A 14,670-nucleotide genomic window follows, 5' to 3' on the forward strand; every position below is an offset into this window, starting at 1 on the left:
ATGTACCGTATCATATCACCCGGTGTGGTATTTAAACGTGCAGAGTGATGTGAAAATTTTCTTTCTTTTTTTTAGTATTTTTTTTCCAAGTGAAATTTTTTCTGAGTGATGAGATGGGAAATGAAAAATTTTGAGAGTTGTATAGTGTTTAGAGTTTTTCATATAGCCAATAGAAGTGTTTTGGAAGGTATATTTCTAGGGAAAAGAAGCGTGCAGTGCAGTACTTAGTGAAAGATGGCCCCTATTGAATATCTACTGTTTGAAGAACCTACTGGTTACGCAGTCTTCAAGGTTAAGTTGCAACAAGATGACATTGGTTCAAGATTGAAGGAAGTTCAAGAGCAGATCAATGACTTTGGTGCCTTTACCAAGTTAGTCGAGCTTGCCTCTTTTGCCCCATTCAAAGGTGCCGCTGAAGCTCTTGAAAATGCCAATGATATATCAGAAGGATTGGTCTCTGAAAGTTTAAAAGCAATCTTGGATTTGAACTTACCAAAGGCTTCCTCCAAAAATAAGAACGTTACTTTAGCTATTTCCGATAAGAACTTAGGTCCTTCTATTAAGGAAGAATTTCCATATGTTGATTGTATCTCAAATGAACTTGCCCAAGATTTGATTCGTGGTGTCAGATTACATGGTGAAAAATTATTCAAAGGTTTACAATCTGGTGATTTAGAAAGAGCTCAATTAGGTTTGGGTCACGCTTACTCCAGAGCTAAAGTGAAATTTTCTGTTCAAAAGAACGACAACCACATCATCCAAGCTATTGCCTTATTGGATCAATTAGATAAAGATATCAATACTTTTGCTATGAGAGTTAAGGAATGGTATGGGTGGCACTTCCCTGAGCTGGCTAAATTAGTACCAGACAACTACACTTTCGCCAAGTTAGTCCTTTTCATTAAAGACAAAGCTTCATTGAACGATGACTCCTTACATGATTTGGCTGCTCTTTTGAATGAAGATTCAGGTATTGCACAAAGAGTCATTGACAATGCCCGTATCTCCATGGGACAAGATATATCTGAAACTGATATGGAGAATGTTTGTGTTTTTGCTCAAAGAGTTGCTTCCTTAGCTGACTACAGAAGACAACTATACGATTACTTATGCGAAAAAATGCACACTGTTGCTCCAAACTTATCAGAATTGATTGGTGAGGTCATTGGTGCTAGATTAATTTCCCACGCAGGTTCTCTAACCAACTTATCTAAACAAGCTGCTTCAACCGTTCAAATTCTTGGTGCCGAAAAGGCTTTGTTCAGAGCTTTAAAGACTAAAGGTAACACTCCAAAATACGGTTTGATTTACCACAGTGGTTTCATTTCTAAGGCCTCTGCCAAGAATAAGGGCCGTATCTCTAGATACTTGGCCAATAAATGTTCTATGGCTTCCAGAATTGACAACTACTCTGACGAACCATCCAATGTTTTTGGTTCCGTGCTAAAGAAACAAGTCGAACAAAGGTTAGAATTTTACAACACTGGTAAACCTACTTTGAAAAACGAATTAGCCATCCAAGAAGCTATGGAGCTTTATAACAAAGATAAACCAGCTGCCGATGACAAGGAAACTGAAGAAAAGGAATCCTCAAAGAAGAGAAAATTAGAGGACGATAATGAAGAGGAAAAGAAGGATAAGAAATCAAAGAAGGAAAAGAAGGAAAAGAAGGAAAAGAAGGAAAAGAAAGAGAAGAAGGAAAAGAAAGAAAAGAAAGATAAAAAGGAAAAGAAAGATAAGAAGAAGAAAAGCAAAGATTAAAAGGAAAAATGAATCGAAATAAAGTATATTCCCACCTTTTTGTACGCGTTTTTTCTCTCTAAAGTTTTTTATATATATATATTATCTTTTGTTCCCTTCCAATATTCTTTTCTGAGATTTGGAAGCTGTATATTGTATATTTAGAAATATTATTAAATAAGAAGTCATATGCTATTTGAGCTTAAGATCCCCTTTATGTCTTCCTCATCTGTCACATCAGTTCTGAATCAGATTAACGCCGTTCATATATATAGGCCCGATTGAGCGCCAATTGCCGCACTATCACATCTCCAGAGGCGATAGCATTCTTCATGATAGCTCGAATGGTCAAAACCAAGCCATTGGCCACATAAGCTGACTAAAGAGCCCATGTCAGACAAAGAAAGTTTTTCATATCCATTAGGCCCTTCACTAGGCACAACAAGACATTTAAACTTCATTCCCTTATTAACACCACCAACCAACTGTGTTAATACACTTCCTATGAATCCTGTTATGAATTCTGGTGGTTTTAATGAACATTCGTCTTTTGTCATTACCTTCATATTAGCGATTTTATCGGAGGTACCAATAACAATTATTTCAGGGGACGACTCGACCAACCGTGATACAATACATCTGCTTATCATATTACCGAAGATTGGTGATATACTTAAAAAGTTCTCTTCAATGGAAAATAGTAACGTTTTCCCAAAGGAGTAAATGGGAAAAGAAAAGTCATACTTTGTTTCATCCGACATGGCACCTCTTGGAACAGGATCGACTTCATTGGGAAAATTTTCATCAAAATTCCAAGAGTGATCACCTGTAGATTGAACGGATCCTGAGTTCACTACTGTCAGTGTGGTTTCAATTTTACCAACAGCGATCAATTGAAGAAGGTTCTTGGGAAATAACGGATTCATTATCTTTGTAGTGATGACAACTGTTGAATACTGAGAAACATCCAAATCCTGAGGTAATTCTACTTTTGGAACTGGACAGGCTTCTAAGGAATGCAAATTTTTTGAAATCTCTGGGAAATCTAGTAGATGCCTTGGTTCTGGTATTTCATTCCATTGTTTAAACTTCAAAAAAAAAATTAGGTAATAAATAAGTTAGTAGATCTGCACTGGTAGAATGTAGTAGAGAAAAGAGTGAAAATCAAAGCGTTTATAACATACAAGCATCGTTCTAAATTAAATATTTACTATAATCTGGTGATATCTTGGCTGCCATTTCTTTATATTTCGGCTATTGCCACTTTACTTCATAACTTTACCTCAACCAAGTCTGAAATTTCTAATGCGAAATGTAAAAAAATAAAAAAAAACTAAAGTAAAAGAACTAAAACCGCATTAAGCCAGAAGTGATTTACAAAATAGCCTTACTTGAGATCCAAAGGTCGCGTATAAATTGAGATATAGCAAAAGCGATGTCTGAACTAGGTACCAAATACCAACACTTACAAGGTGAGTTAGAAGAATTTATTGTAGCCAGACAAAAACTAGAGACACAGCTACAAGAAAACAAGATTGTAAACGAAGAATTTGATCAATTGGAGGAAAACACGCCTGTGTACAAGCTAACTGGCAACGTCCTTTTACCAGTCGATCAAAGTGAAGCCCGTGGTAACGTGGACAAAAGATTAGAATTTATTGAAGCAGAAATTACAAGGTGCGAAAAGAATATAAAGGACAAGCAGGAACAATTGGAAAAGGTAAGAAACGATTTGATCAAACTAAATAATGCTGCAGCAGCCACTGGCCCAGACAGGTGAAACGAACTTGCATCTTCTTGACGGAACAAGAAAGTATATACTAGTAAATCTAATCACCTTAACATTTTTCTATATACAGCTACGTAACCTGCAAACAAAATACTTATGCATTTCACTGTTGTAAACTTCAAGTTAATGTGTTTAAATAATATATTAACATGTAATTTTGTTAACCCCTAACTAGTTGAGATTTAACCAAATTAACCGTGGACATTAAAGTGTACCAAGCAAACTCTTCTGTGTTATTATAGTACTCACCCAAACGCATAACTCTATTTAACTTATGCTTTGCAAAATCAAAAGTGTCTTTGTAATTATGGGATTTATCCTGAGCCATGAATAATTTCGACCCGATGTACGTACTTGAAACAGCTAGTCTCTTAGCATACCATGCAGAATCATGATGGTCCTTTTCGTTAGAAAAGTAAATCATATCATCAGATAATCTATGTAACTCAGGAATAGCAGTTTCAAAGAGAAACCCACTTGGAATAGCCAATTGCGACATTAGTTCTGATAAACACCCGCCGATTGGCTTATCCATCTCTAATCTTCTCAATAACAAATGTTCCAACGAGGGTAATTTGTATTGTGGAGTTACATCAGGGTTGATTGCTTCAGTTAGACGATATCTTTTGTCGACCAGCTGGAACTTTATCAGTTCCATGACAGCAGTGGAAGAATGAAAAAAAGAGGGTGAATTGGAAGCACTTATTGAGGATATCATGGAAGAAGGATAGCCGAGTTCGTTCAGAGACTCAACTATGGATCTTTCAGAAAAGCCGTGTTTGGGAACATACTGTTCTAGGGCTAGGGATAATACCTTATATTGGGGTGATTCCTTCCCATAAGTCAAGGGCTTGATATGGTGTGACTTGACGTGTTCGATGGGATTTGGATGATATAGACGAAAGGATGTACAGCCCTTTCTCAAAATGTTCCGACAAAGCATGGTTTATCTTAATATATGGTTTGCTATTCCTTTCCAAGTCGGGGAAAGCCTCTATTTTTAGGATCAAGAAATAGCTCCCCGTATTATTTATTACTATTGTTCTAGTTAATTTTCTTCCGTCTAATATGGTCCGAAAAGGAAAGATTATAGAGCAAATGTAGTGAACGATACAGGTGAATGGGTCAGCTGAATAAGGACTAGTCTAAATTAAACGGAAGGGAGATGAGGGTAGTTTTTTGTATTTACAAATATTGAGATATCATACATATGAAAAAAAGCTATAATAATGGTAGAAACTTGTGTATATATTTATAAGATGAAAGGCGGGAATAACCTCCGATAATCATTGTCTCTTGATTGTGTGGTACCTTTTTCCTCTAAAGCCGGCAATATACATGTTGAATTGATAAACTTCTTGAGGGTTCATGTCATTCAATTCCCACTTGGTGCTGCCAAACACGTTTTTGACTGGGTCCATTAAAATATCCATTTCCTTACCGTACTTTGATTTGACAAGATTTAAGTCGTCCGTTAGATCTTTCTTATTGAAGCCTGTTGTAAAGATAGCGCACTTGGTTTCTAGCAACGCCTTCATGGTTTCACCCATCCATGAACCATGAGATTCGGGGGATGCGTAGCCTGGATGAAAAGTAAAAAAGACATCCATGTATGGATCATATGGGAAGAAATCTTGAGCCTCATGGAACACCTCGAAGAAGTCTGTACGGTGAATAAATTTCAGAGTCTCATCTACCCTTTGTACTACCGGCGTGGTAGACTTTACATACTCTTGTTTATCTCTCTTGTATAGACATTCTGGTCCAATGAAATGTATTTCAAAATTCTGTTCTGGGAAAAGAAACTGCAGCTGCTTCCAGACGTGGCCTGGCAATTGAGCTTCAGCACGTGCACCTAGGATGAAAATCCTCATTGCACGGTTCTTAGTAGCTGTCAGTAAAGATCTATTTTCGAGTGGATATAAAGTATACCTAAGGGCGGCCAAAGATTTCAAACCTTCTAAAGTGATGGGCCCCTTTGGATTTAAAGAATACGGGGAAAATTTGTGCAGCAAGGACCCAATGGTAATGGGATAACTTAGCATTTTTGTAACCGCAGCTAATTGGAACTCTGTATCCATGGAATAGAAGGATCTTGTGTAAAAGAACAAGTCCCAATTCGTAAGGTTTACGGCCTTGTCATAGCCCTGGTTCTGAGGGAAATCAAATTCAGGGAAGGGTCTACCGCTTCTTAGGTCATGTTCATATATATTAACTTTTTTCAAGATTTCATATTTTTTGGAGTCATGATATGCTTTATCCATCTCCCACGCCTCCCGTGAGTGGTGCGTTGGAATTCCAGAAAGAGGACATGTGTAGTTAATATCTTTGCCTGTAACTGGGCAGTGCGCTAGCGTTCTAATTTTAGCAGCCCTTTCACGCAAGTCCACTGAGGGCGACTGATCCCATGGGTGGAATCGATTCTCTGGAGTAGGATCGTCCGGAGAAGGAGGAGGATCCAAACCTAGGGCATTCCTAACGAAGCCCATGAGGTGACGACGTGTTTGGTGGGAAAGCACCAGTCTGTTATGTGACGACCTCCTTAGCAGATGGGAATACAGCTGAGTAGCTCCCGAAGGAACGTATAGCGCAGTCATAGTTCTGAAAGTACAAATTACCAACCTGTTTTAAATTCACCTTCGCAGTATTACAGTCTTATGTGCTCACAAGATAAGAAAACTACATTTATGGCCTCGCCCTTAGTAGTCAACGAAATATCTGCTATTGTCTCTTGCTAGACTCCTTTGGATTATTTTCTTCGAGCCGTTTTCGTAGTATATGACAAAAAGGCCTTTTCCCCCATATAGAAGACTTAAAAGAATACCAAATATAATATCAAAAGTGGTAGGTATGAGAATTCCCATCAAGGCGACCACGCAGTACATCAGAACGAGAAGAACATGCTAGGAAGGGCATTGCGACCTGGGTGGCTGGGTATTACCAGGGCGGTAGCGAGAAAACCAATTTGCGGGTCCTGTTTTGTCAGAACCTTGCAGACAGAAATGAACACAGGAATGCCTGCCATGCATGAGGGCATGCTTAGCACAATAATGATGACGACAACGACGGGGACAAGGATCAGTAACACAGTCAGAGAGTCATTAAGCGAGTCAAGCATAGTGATGCAACTCGATTCTGTGATGAGAAAGAGGAAAAAAAAGATGAAGAAACATAAGCTACGGAAGAGAAGGAAAAGGGAGAAAGCAGAAAGAAGAAAGTTGTCTCAGGGTAGATAACAGAACTAGCAGAGCTAGTATGGCTTTGGTGCATCTCGTATCTCCTCTTATTTCCTTTTTCCTCATCTTCATTTTTTGTTATTATTTCATGTATATATTGTATGTTATGTGTGTACTTAGACTTTTTTTTATACGTTATACTATGCTGAGAAAACTCTTCTTTACCAAGAAATAAAGAGTCCAGATGGCGATAATGGAGAGTATTAGCAATAGGACAGTGTTAAAAGATTTTCTAGTAGCGGATTCCTTGTTGAACATCCATTCTTCGTACACGTACGTGACACATTTGAAGCTGAACTTGCCCATCAACTCGCGACGGTTCAACTCACCAATCTCTGCAACAATATTGAAGTTCCAGTCGAAAATTCCCTCCGCAACACTAATGATTTGCAACTTTTGCGCTTCCGTCAGTTCCGTCCTGGTGGCCAACTCATAATTCTTCTTGTACTCCAATTTCAAGCGTGTTTCTTCAGTAGGACCCAGATCGCTGAACGTGAAGAAGTTTGTACCCTTCTTGACCAGCTCTTTTTGCGATAGCTTCTCAAAGTTGGGGAATAGACCCAATCTTCTGTACAAATTCGATCGTATTAGCTTGCCGCCAGCGAAAAGCGCCAAGTAGAGGACGTGACAGTAGGAGAGAATGGTACACGGCTCCTTCTGTATGTTTTCATGAATGTTGTTGACAAACTGCTGCAGTACCGGTGGTTTCTCAAACGTGGCCAAGAACTCGTTCAACGACTCTGTGCTTTTGAACGTGTTCGAGTATAGTAGTTTCAGGTCTTTGTAGATCTGCGTAGATCTTCTAAAATCCTCAAGCCAGAATTGCTTCAAGATGGCTGAAGTTTGTAGTTCCTTCCCCGTCACAGGATCATTCAACAGGCGGTCTATTTCTTGCTCTATGGCATCGAATACATAGTAATAAGCCAGAATCCCCTGTCTATATATGAAGCCGTGCCTCATGGCAATGGCCATCTTTATGCCCATGAACGTGTTGATCTTGTTGTGGGCATCTCTTGTGTGAAAGTTGATTCTGTTGGCTAGTGCCCCAATATCAGTAGGTGATGGTATGATTTTATTGTTACTGTCTTCCATTTTTGCGGTTGTTTTATATGTGCATATGCTATGTTGTGATATGTAGTATTTGTATAGCACTTCTTTAAACTAACCAAGAGAACACGGAGAGAGAGGTTCTTATATACTCATGTTGGAGAGCAAGAGGGGCATCTGGTCATTGTTTCATCAAACCCAACCCAGGTGTAAATCCGCCTACTTGTGGTAGCCATTAGCCCATATATGAAAGCGTGTATTACATGGCCCAGATTTCGCAGTCCGATAACGCCGGCTGCGAGCAGGTGCAAATGGCCAGGCGATACCGCCTGTAATCCGTTAATCTAAAGATAGATAGATGGATAATCATGGACTGTCTCAAAAGGTATAGCTACACAGGCACATGGCGACGCATCATGGTACTTGTGGATGAGCACACGCACCCTCGCTTTCGCCCATCATAGCATTATATGCTGATAAAACCTGCACCTGCACCTGCTTAAATAAACAAGGGTGTTGCAAGATCATAGTACGCAAAGAGAGATTTCATAGCAGAGTCTCCCACATACGTGTATAGTCTATGCCTGACCCGGTATTACAAAGACCATTGTAGTATTGATTTAACCGGATTATATTTACTATGAGTGACTATATATGTTTTACGGAAAATTACCCTGCAGTGAAGGGTGAAAAAATAGTGGAAATTGGAGGAAGAACTATTAGTTATGGACCCTCCTGGGGATTGAGAAATTCCCGATGTCTTGTTACGGTGCAGATCGTCACCTAAGGAAGCGTTCGTTTATTCAGTTGTTCCGTTTACTTTCTTTATATCTGAAAGTACGCTTTTTTTTAGTTTAATTTCTACATTTCCTTATCTTCTTTTGTTTGTTTTGACACACCCCTATCAAGTATATTGGTTTTGTAAACAATGTCTAAGCAGTTTGTTCGTTCTGCAAAGAACATGATGAAAGGCTACTCGTCCACACAAGTGCTCGTGAGAGATGCTACAGCGAACGACTCAAGGACTCCTTCGATAGATACTCTTGATGATTTGGCACAAAGATCTTACGATTCAGTGGACTTCTTCGAGATCATGGATATGCTGGACAAGAGGTTGAACGATAAGGGCAAATACTGGAGACACGTGGCCAAATCCTTGACCGTTTTGGATTATCTTGTTCGTTTTGGCAGTGAGAATTGTGTGCTGTGGTGCAGAGAGAATTTTTATGTAATAAAGACATTGAGGGAGTTCAGACACGAAAATGAGTCTGGATTTGATGAAGGACAAATAATCAGAGTGAAGGCCAAAGAACTGGTCTCTTTGTTGAACGATGATGAAAGGTTGCGTGAGGAAAGATCTATGAATACAAGAAACAGAAGAGACCGCAGTGCTGCAAGACCAAGGCCAAGAAGACAAAGAACAAGGAGTAACCCACACGATTCTTCTCCTTCCTATCAGAATGATTTAGAAAAGGCTCTGGAAGAAAGCAGAATTACCGCTCAAGAAGATGAACAACGCAGAAGGGAATTGGCTCAGTACGACGATGAAGATCCTGATTTCCAAGCAGCTTTACAACTGAGTAAAGAAGAAGAGGAATTGAAGCAATTACAAGAACTACAAAGGTTACAGAATCAACAACAATCCTTGTCTCAAATGCAAGTTCCTGTACAACAACAGCAAGAGCAACCAGCATACTACGATATTTTTGGTAATCCAATATCTCAAGATGAATACTTACAGTATCAATATCAACAAGATCAGGAGCAAGCAATGGCACAGCAAAGATGGTTGGACCAGCAGCAGGAACAGCAGCAGTTGGCCGAACAACAGTATTTCCAGCAGCAGCAACAAGCAGCAGCAGTTGCTGCTACGAATGCCATGGAACAACAGCATACAGCAGCTAATATGCAACAACAACAACAGCCCGTCGACTTCCAACAACCTTTGCCAACGGGTTCCAATAATCCATTTTCCATGGATAATCTTGAAAGACAAAAGCAAGAACAACAACATGCCCAATTGCAGAGACAACAGGAAGAAGCCAGGCAACAACAGGAACAATTGAAACTGCAACAACTACAAAGACAGCAGCAAGAAGAAGCGCAACTTCAACAGAGAAGACAACAGGAAGAATCTCATTTGCAACAGCAACAAGCTCAATTGCAATTGCAGCAGCAACAGACTCAGTTTCAACAGCAACCTTTGAAACAAACAAGAACAGGAAATCAATCTATTTCGGATAAATACAACGACTTAAATACGTTGTTGGCAACTGGTACAGGGACAGATACTTTCGGTAACACCGGAGAAGCACGTATCCCTGCTCAACACACCAAGACAGGCACTTTCATAAATTCTCAAGGTACAGGGTATAAACAGGTTATAAATGAACCCAAGAATAATCCTTTCCTAAGCAACCAGTACACCGGTTTACCAAGCACCAATATCGTTCCCACACAAACGGGTTATGGATTTGGCAATCAACCTCAAAGCCCTCCCGCTAACTCTCCTCCACAAAATTCTATTAATGTAAGCTACTCTCAATCACAGCAACAACCACAATACACCCAGGGCTATCAACAACAACAACAACAGCCACAATACGCTCAAAATATCCAGCAACAACCACAATACGCTCAAAATATCCAGCAACAACCGCAATATACCCAAAACTATCACCAGGGTTCCTCACAGCAGCAGCAGCAGCAGCAGCAGCAACAACAGGGATATGCTCCTGACCAAGGTATAAGCTTGATTGATCTTTGATACGATCTTTTGTATATACATTTTTTGCCATAGATACATATACAACGTACTCAACATATACAAAATATTAATATATCTGTGTATTCGATCAGTTCCTATTAATCAGAAGGTACAACTGGAGGTAAAACAAGAAACCAGAAATGCAGGCTTAATATTAAAGGGCTCCATCACGGGCCCTTCTTTTCCTCTTTTCGGTTTCTGCTAATTTATATGCTTTCTTGCTGCTCCCTCGGAAAAAGTCAACAGCGTACTTTTACATTAACGGCAGATCGCAGTAAATAAGGTAACGAAGACTCTTTTCTGAAAAATAGAAAAGAACAGTCCATTCGAAGTTTATACTCCACTATTGGTTTTAACCCCTGCCAGTTATATCAAATAAATTATGATAATACTCTTAACGTACCTGTGCGTGATAGGTAACGCAATTTTGCTAATAAGGGCCAATTCGATAGCGGACCCTTGGCCTGAAGTGCAAAATCTATTATGTAGTATAACCAAGTCCAGAGATCCGATGAAAGAGGCTGCATTGGAACCCAATGCAGATGAGTTTGTTGGGTTCTATGTGCCAATGGATTACTCCCCACGTAATGAGGAAAAAAACTATCAGCATATATGGCGAAACGAAATTACAGATTCCCAACGTTATATTTACGAATTACTTGTAGAGTCCAGCGAACAATTCAATAACTCAGAAGCTACATATACTCTTAGTCAAATTCATCTGTGGAATCAATATGATTTTCCGCAAAATATAACTTTGGCATTCAAATACCTGGAAAAATTTAATGATTTGACTCATTTCACCAATCACTCAGCCATTTTCGACCTGGCTGTAATGTATGCAACGGGAGGAAGTGCATCTGGTAATGGCCAGACCGTGATTCCTCAAGATTCTGCTAAGGCATTGCTATATTACCAAAGGGCTGCCCAATTAGGGAATTTAAAAGCTAAACAAGTGTTAGCTTATAAATATTATTCCGGCTTTAACGTTCCCAGAAATTTCCATAAATCCTTGATTTTATACAGAGACATTGCTGAAGAGCTGAGAAAATCGTATTCCAGAGACGAATGGGACATTGTATTTCCCACGTGGGAAAGTTATAACGTGAGAATATCAGATTTCGAAAGTGGATTATTAGGAAAAGGTTTGAATTCTGTTCAGTCCTCTACGATAAGAAAAAGAACTACAAGACCGGATATTGGTTCACCGTTTATTGCACAAGTTAATGGTGTACAATTGACATTTCAATTCGAACCGATGGGCAGGTTCACTTTCAACGATAACGATGGTCAAATTAGTAGTGACGAAGATGACGACGATGCCAGTGAAAGAAGAATCATTAGGATATATTATGCAGCTTTGAATGATTACAAAGGGACTTATTCGCAAAGCAGGAATTGCGAGCGCGCTAAAAACTTGTTGGAATTAACTTATAAGGAATTTCAACCTCATGTGGAAAACCTAGACTCTTTGCAAATTTTCTATTACATCCGTTGCTTACAGTTATTGGGGCACATGTACTTCACTGGTGAAGGTTCCTCGAAGCCTAATATACCTATGGCTGAAGAGATTTTGGCCACATCGTTAGAAATAAGCAAAAAGGTCAATGGACCTATTGGTAGAGCATGCATAGATCTAGGCTTAATAAATCAATACATCACTGGAAATGTATCGAAAGCAATTTCGTATTACATGAAAGCTATGAAAACACACACCAACAATGGGATTGTGGAATTCCAACTATCTAAATTGGCCACTTTATATCCTGATAAAAAAATCGGAGACCCATTCAACTTAATGGAAAATGCATACCTGAACGGGTTTATTCCAGCTATATATGAATTTGCAGTAATGGTTGAATCTGGAATGAACAGTAAAAGCAGCGTAGAAAACACTGCTTATTTGTTTAAGACATTTGTTGATGAAAACGAAGCTATCATGGCACCTGAATTGAGGACAGCATTTGCTGAATTGATTAACGATCATTCAGAAGTGGCTTTATGGGCATATTCCCAGCTTGCTGAGCAGGGCTATGAAACTGCACAAGTCTCTGCCGCCTACTTAATGTATCAGTTGCCATATGAGTTGGAGGATCCTCCAAGAACTACGGATCCGAGAAAAACTTTGGCAATTTCCTACTATACAAGAGCTTTCAAACAGGGAAATACAGATGCCGGTGTTGTTGCTGGAGATATCTATTTCCAGATGCAGAATTACAGCAAGGCTATAGCTCTTTATCAGGGTGCCGCCCTGAAATATTCCGTACAAGCAATCTGGAACCTAGGATATATGCATGAACATGGGCTAGGCGTAAACAGAGATTTCCATCTTGCCAAACGTTATTACGATCAGGTGTTGGAACACGATCATAAATTTTATTTAGCTTCCAAATTGAGTGTGTTCAAATTACATCTCAAGTCGTGGTTGACTTGGATCACTAGGGGAAAAGTAAACTATTGGGAACCCACCATACCTTTCAATAACGAAGATATTCAACACTCAAAGACGTCATGGTACAAGCAATTGACTAACATCTTACAAAGAATGAGGCACAAAGAGGATAGTGTAAGGGCTGCAGAGGATTCTCATAAACATAGATCTGCTGCACAAAATGGTGTTACTGATAGAAATGAGAATGAAGTGGAAGTTTCCGAAATATTGGGCTTCCAAATGGAGGATCTAATCACCATGGGATGCATCTTAGGGATATTCCTACTAAGCATACTGATGAGTACTTTGGCAGCCCGTAGAGGCTGGAATGTTCGCTTCAATGGTGCTCAGTTGAACGCAAATGGAAATCAGCAGCAGCAGCAGCAAGCTCAAGGTCCTCCTGGCTGGGACTTCAACGTGCAGGTATTCGCCATATGATGTGGTTTGTATAGATATATAGACTATCCATATAAATCACCTACGCATTACCCGCACGCTAACAACAAAACGAACAGCGAAAGAAAAAATAAGCAAAATCAACGGAGAACTACCACCTAAAGCTAAGACAGCATTAAAATCAACACAGTTTCGAAGAGTGAAAGTGCGTGAGTGTAGGTGGTACAATTGGCTTTCAGGTTCAGACAGTAATAATTCATAAGTGAAGGATAACAGATAAATTAAAAGCAGCATACAAATGGTGGTCATAGCTAATGCACACAACGAATTAATTCATGACGCTGTTCTAGATTACTACGGGAAGCGCCTCGCTACCTGCTCCTCTGACAAGACAATCAAGGTTTTTGAGGTTGAGGGAGAAACACACAAGTTAATAGACACACTGACTGGCCATGAAGGTCCAGTTTGGCGCGTTGATTGGGCGCATCCTAAATTCGGAACCATTTTGGCATCGTGCTCTTATGATGGTAAAGTATTAATCTGGAAGGAAGAGAATGGTAGATGGTCCCAAATTGCTGTCCATGCAGTTCATTCCGCTTCTGTTAACTCCGTTCAATGGGCACCTCATGAATATGGGCCCTTACTATTAGTTGCTTCTTCTGATGGTAAGGTCTCCGTAGTGGAATTCAAGGAGAATGGTACCACTTCCCCAATAATCATCGATGCTCATGCCATTGGTGTCAACTCTGCTTCTTGGGCCCCAGCTACCGTTGAAGAAGATGGGGAACACAATGGTGCCAAAGAATCACGCAAGTTTGTCACTGGGGGTGCTGACAATTTGGTAAAGATTTGGAAGTACAATTCAGATGCACAAACTTATGTCCTGGAAAGTACATTAGAGGGTCACAGTGACTGGGTGAGAGACGTAGCATGGTCTCCAACTGTTCTTCTACGTTCTTATTTGGCTAGTGTTTCTCAAGACCGCACCTGTATCATCTGGACCCAAGATAATGAGCAAGGCCCATGGAAAAAAACTTTACTGAAAGAAGAGAAATTTCCGGATGTTTTATGGAGGGCCAGTTGGTCTCTATCAGGTAATGTACTAGCCCTTTCTGGTGGCGATAATAAAGTCACATTATGGAAGGAAAATCTTGAGGGTAAATGGGAACCTGCTGGTGAAGTCCATCAATGAAAGAGATCAAGAATTAAGAAAATGAAATGTTTAAAAGAATAAAACCATTGATGGGTCCATCAACAAATATTT

At 39.6% G+C, this 14,670-nt stretch overlaps 10 protein-coding genes across 10 annotated transcripts; 6 read left to right on the forward strand and 4 right to left on the reverse strand.

Annotated features, from left to right (window-relative positions):
• Positions 1-234: 234 nt before the first annotated feature.
• Positions 235-1,761, forward strand: NOP56 (snoRNP complex protein NOP56; the record flags this gene model as incomplete). Its single annotated transcript, XM_056224302.1, has 1 exon — positions 235-1,761. One exon carries the CDS (start codon positions 235-237, stop codon positions 1,759-1,761), a length of 1,527 nt encoding a protein of 508 aa, XP_056078234.1.
• A 242-nt stretch (positions 1,762-2,003) lies between these two features.
• Positions 2,004-2,930, reverse strand: PBA1 (Pba1p; the record flags this gene model as incomplete). The annotated part of the gene is made up of 2 exons (XM_056224303.1): positions 2,004-2,828; positions 2,925-2,930. The coding sequence occupies 2 exons, from the start codon at positions 2,928-2,930 to the stop codon at positions 2,004-2,006; spliced, it is 831 nt and encodes a 276-aa protein (XP_056078235.1).
• Positions 2,931-3,175: 245 nt separating this feature from the next.
• On the forward strand, positions 3,176-3,520 carry YKE2 (tubulin-binding prefolding complex subunit YKE2; the record flags this gene model as incomplete). Its single annotated transcript, XM_056224304.1, has 1 exon — positions 3,176-3,520. One exon carries the CDS (start codon positions 3,176-3,178, stop codon positions 3,518-3,520), a length of 345 nt encoding a protein of 114 aa, XP_056078236.1.
• Positions 3,521-3,689: 169 nt separating this feature from the next.
• COQ9 (ubiquinone biosynthesis protein COQ9) lies at positions 3,690-4,472 on the reverse strand (the record flags this gene model as incomplete). The annotated part of the gene is made up of 1 exon (XM_056224305.1): positions 3,690-4,472. One exon carries the CDS (start codon positions 4,470-4,472, stop codon positions 3,690-3,692), a length of 783 nt encoding a protein of 260 aa, XP_056078237.1.
• Positions 4,473-4,815: 343 nt separating this feature from the next.
• On the reverse strand, positions 4,816-6,126 carry MSS51 (Mss51p; the record flags this gene model as incomplete). The annotated part of the gene is made up of 1 exon (XM_056224306.1): positions 4,816-6,126. The coding sequence occupies one exon, from the start codon at positions 6,124-6,126 to the stop codon at positions 4,816-4,818; it is 1,311 nt and encodes a 436-aa protein (XP_056078238.1).
• A 303-nt stretch (positions 6,127-6,429) lies between these two features.
• On the forward strand, positions 6,430-6,765 carry QRI5 (mitochondrial 37S ribosomal protein mS38; the record flags this gene model as incomplete). The annotated part of the gene is made up of 1 exon (XM_056224307.1): positions 6,430-6,765. One exon carries the CDS (start codon positions 6,430-6,432, stop codon positions 6,763-6,765), a length of 336 nt encoding a protein of 111 aa, XP_056078239.1.
• A 135-nt stretch (positions 6,766-6,900) lies between these two features.
• Positions 6,901-7,857, reverse strand: HMX1 (Hmx1p; the record flags this gene model as incomplete). The annotated part of the gene is made up of 1 exon (XM_056224309.1): positions 6,901-7,857. One exon carries the CDS (start codon positions 7,855-7,857, stop codon positions 6,901-6,903), a length of 957 nt encoding a protein of 318 aa, XP_056078240.1.
• Positions 7,858-8,740: 883 nt separating this feature from the next.
• On the forward strand, positions 8,741-10,579 carry ENT2 (epsin; the record flags this gene model as incomplete). The annotated part of the gene is made up of 1 exon (XM_056224310.1): positions 8,741-10,579. One exon carries the CDS (start codon positions 8,741-8,743, stop codon positions 10,577-10,579), a length of 1,839 nt encoding a protein of 612 aa, XP_056078241.1.
• A 382-nt stretch (positions 10,580-10,961) lies between these two features.
• On the forward strand, positions 10,962-13,448 carry HRD3 (ubiquitin ligase complex subunit HRD3; the record flags this gene model as incomplete). Its single annotated transcript, XM_056224311.1, has 1 exon — positions 10,962-13,448. One exon carries the CDS (start codon positions 10,962-10,964, stop codon positions 13,446-13,448), a length of 2,487 nt encoding a protein of 828 aa, XP_056078242.1.
• A 256-nt stretch (positions 13,449-13,704) lies between these two features.
• On the forward strand, positions 13,705-14,598 carry SEC13 (GTPase-activating protein SEC13; the record flags this gene model as incomplete). The annotated part of the gene is made up of 1 exon (XM_056224312.1): positions 13,705-14,598. One exon carries the CDS (start codon positions 13,705-13,707, stop codon positions 14,596-14,598), a length of 894 nt encoding a protein of 297 aa, XP_056078243.1.
• Between the last annotated feature and the right edge of the window lie 72 nt (positions 14,599-14,670).

Source organism: Saccharomyces mikatae (assembly GCF_947241705.1).
Source record: "Saccharomyces mikatae IFO 1815 strain IFO1815 genome assembly, chromosome: 12".
Classification (NCBI taxonomy): Eukaryota; Fungi; Ascomycota; class Saccharomycetes; order Saccharomycetales; family Saccharomycetaceae; genus Saccharomyces; species Saccharomyces mikatae.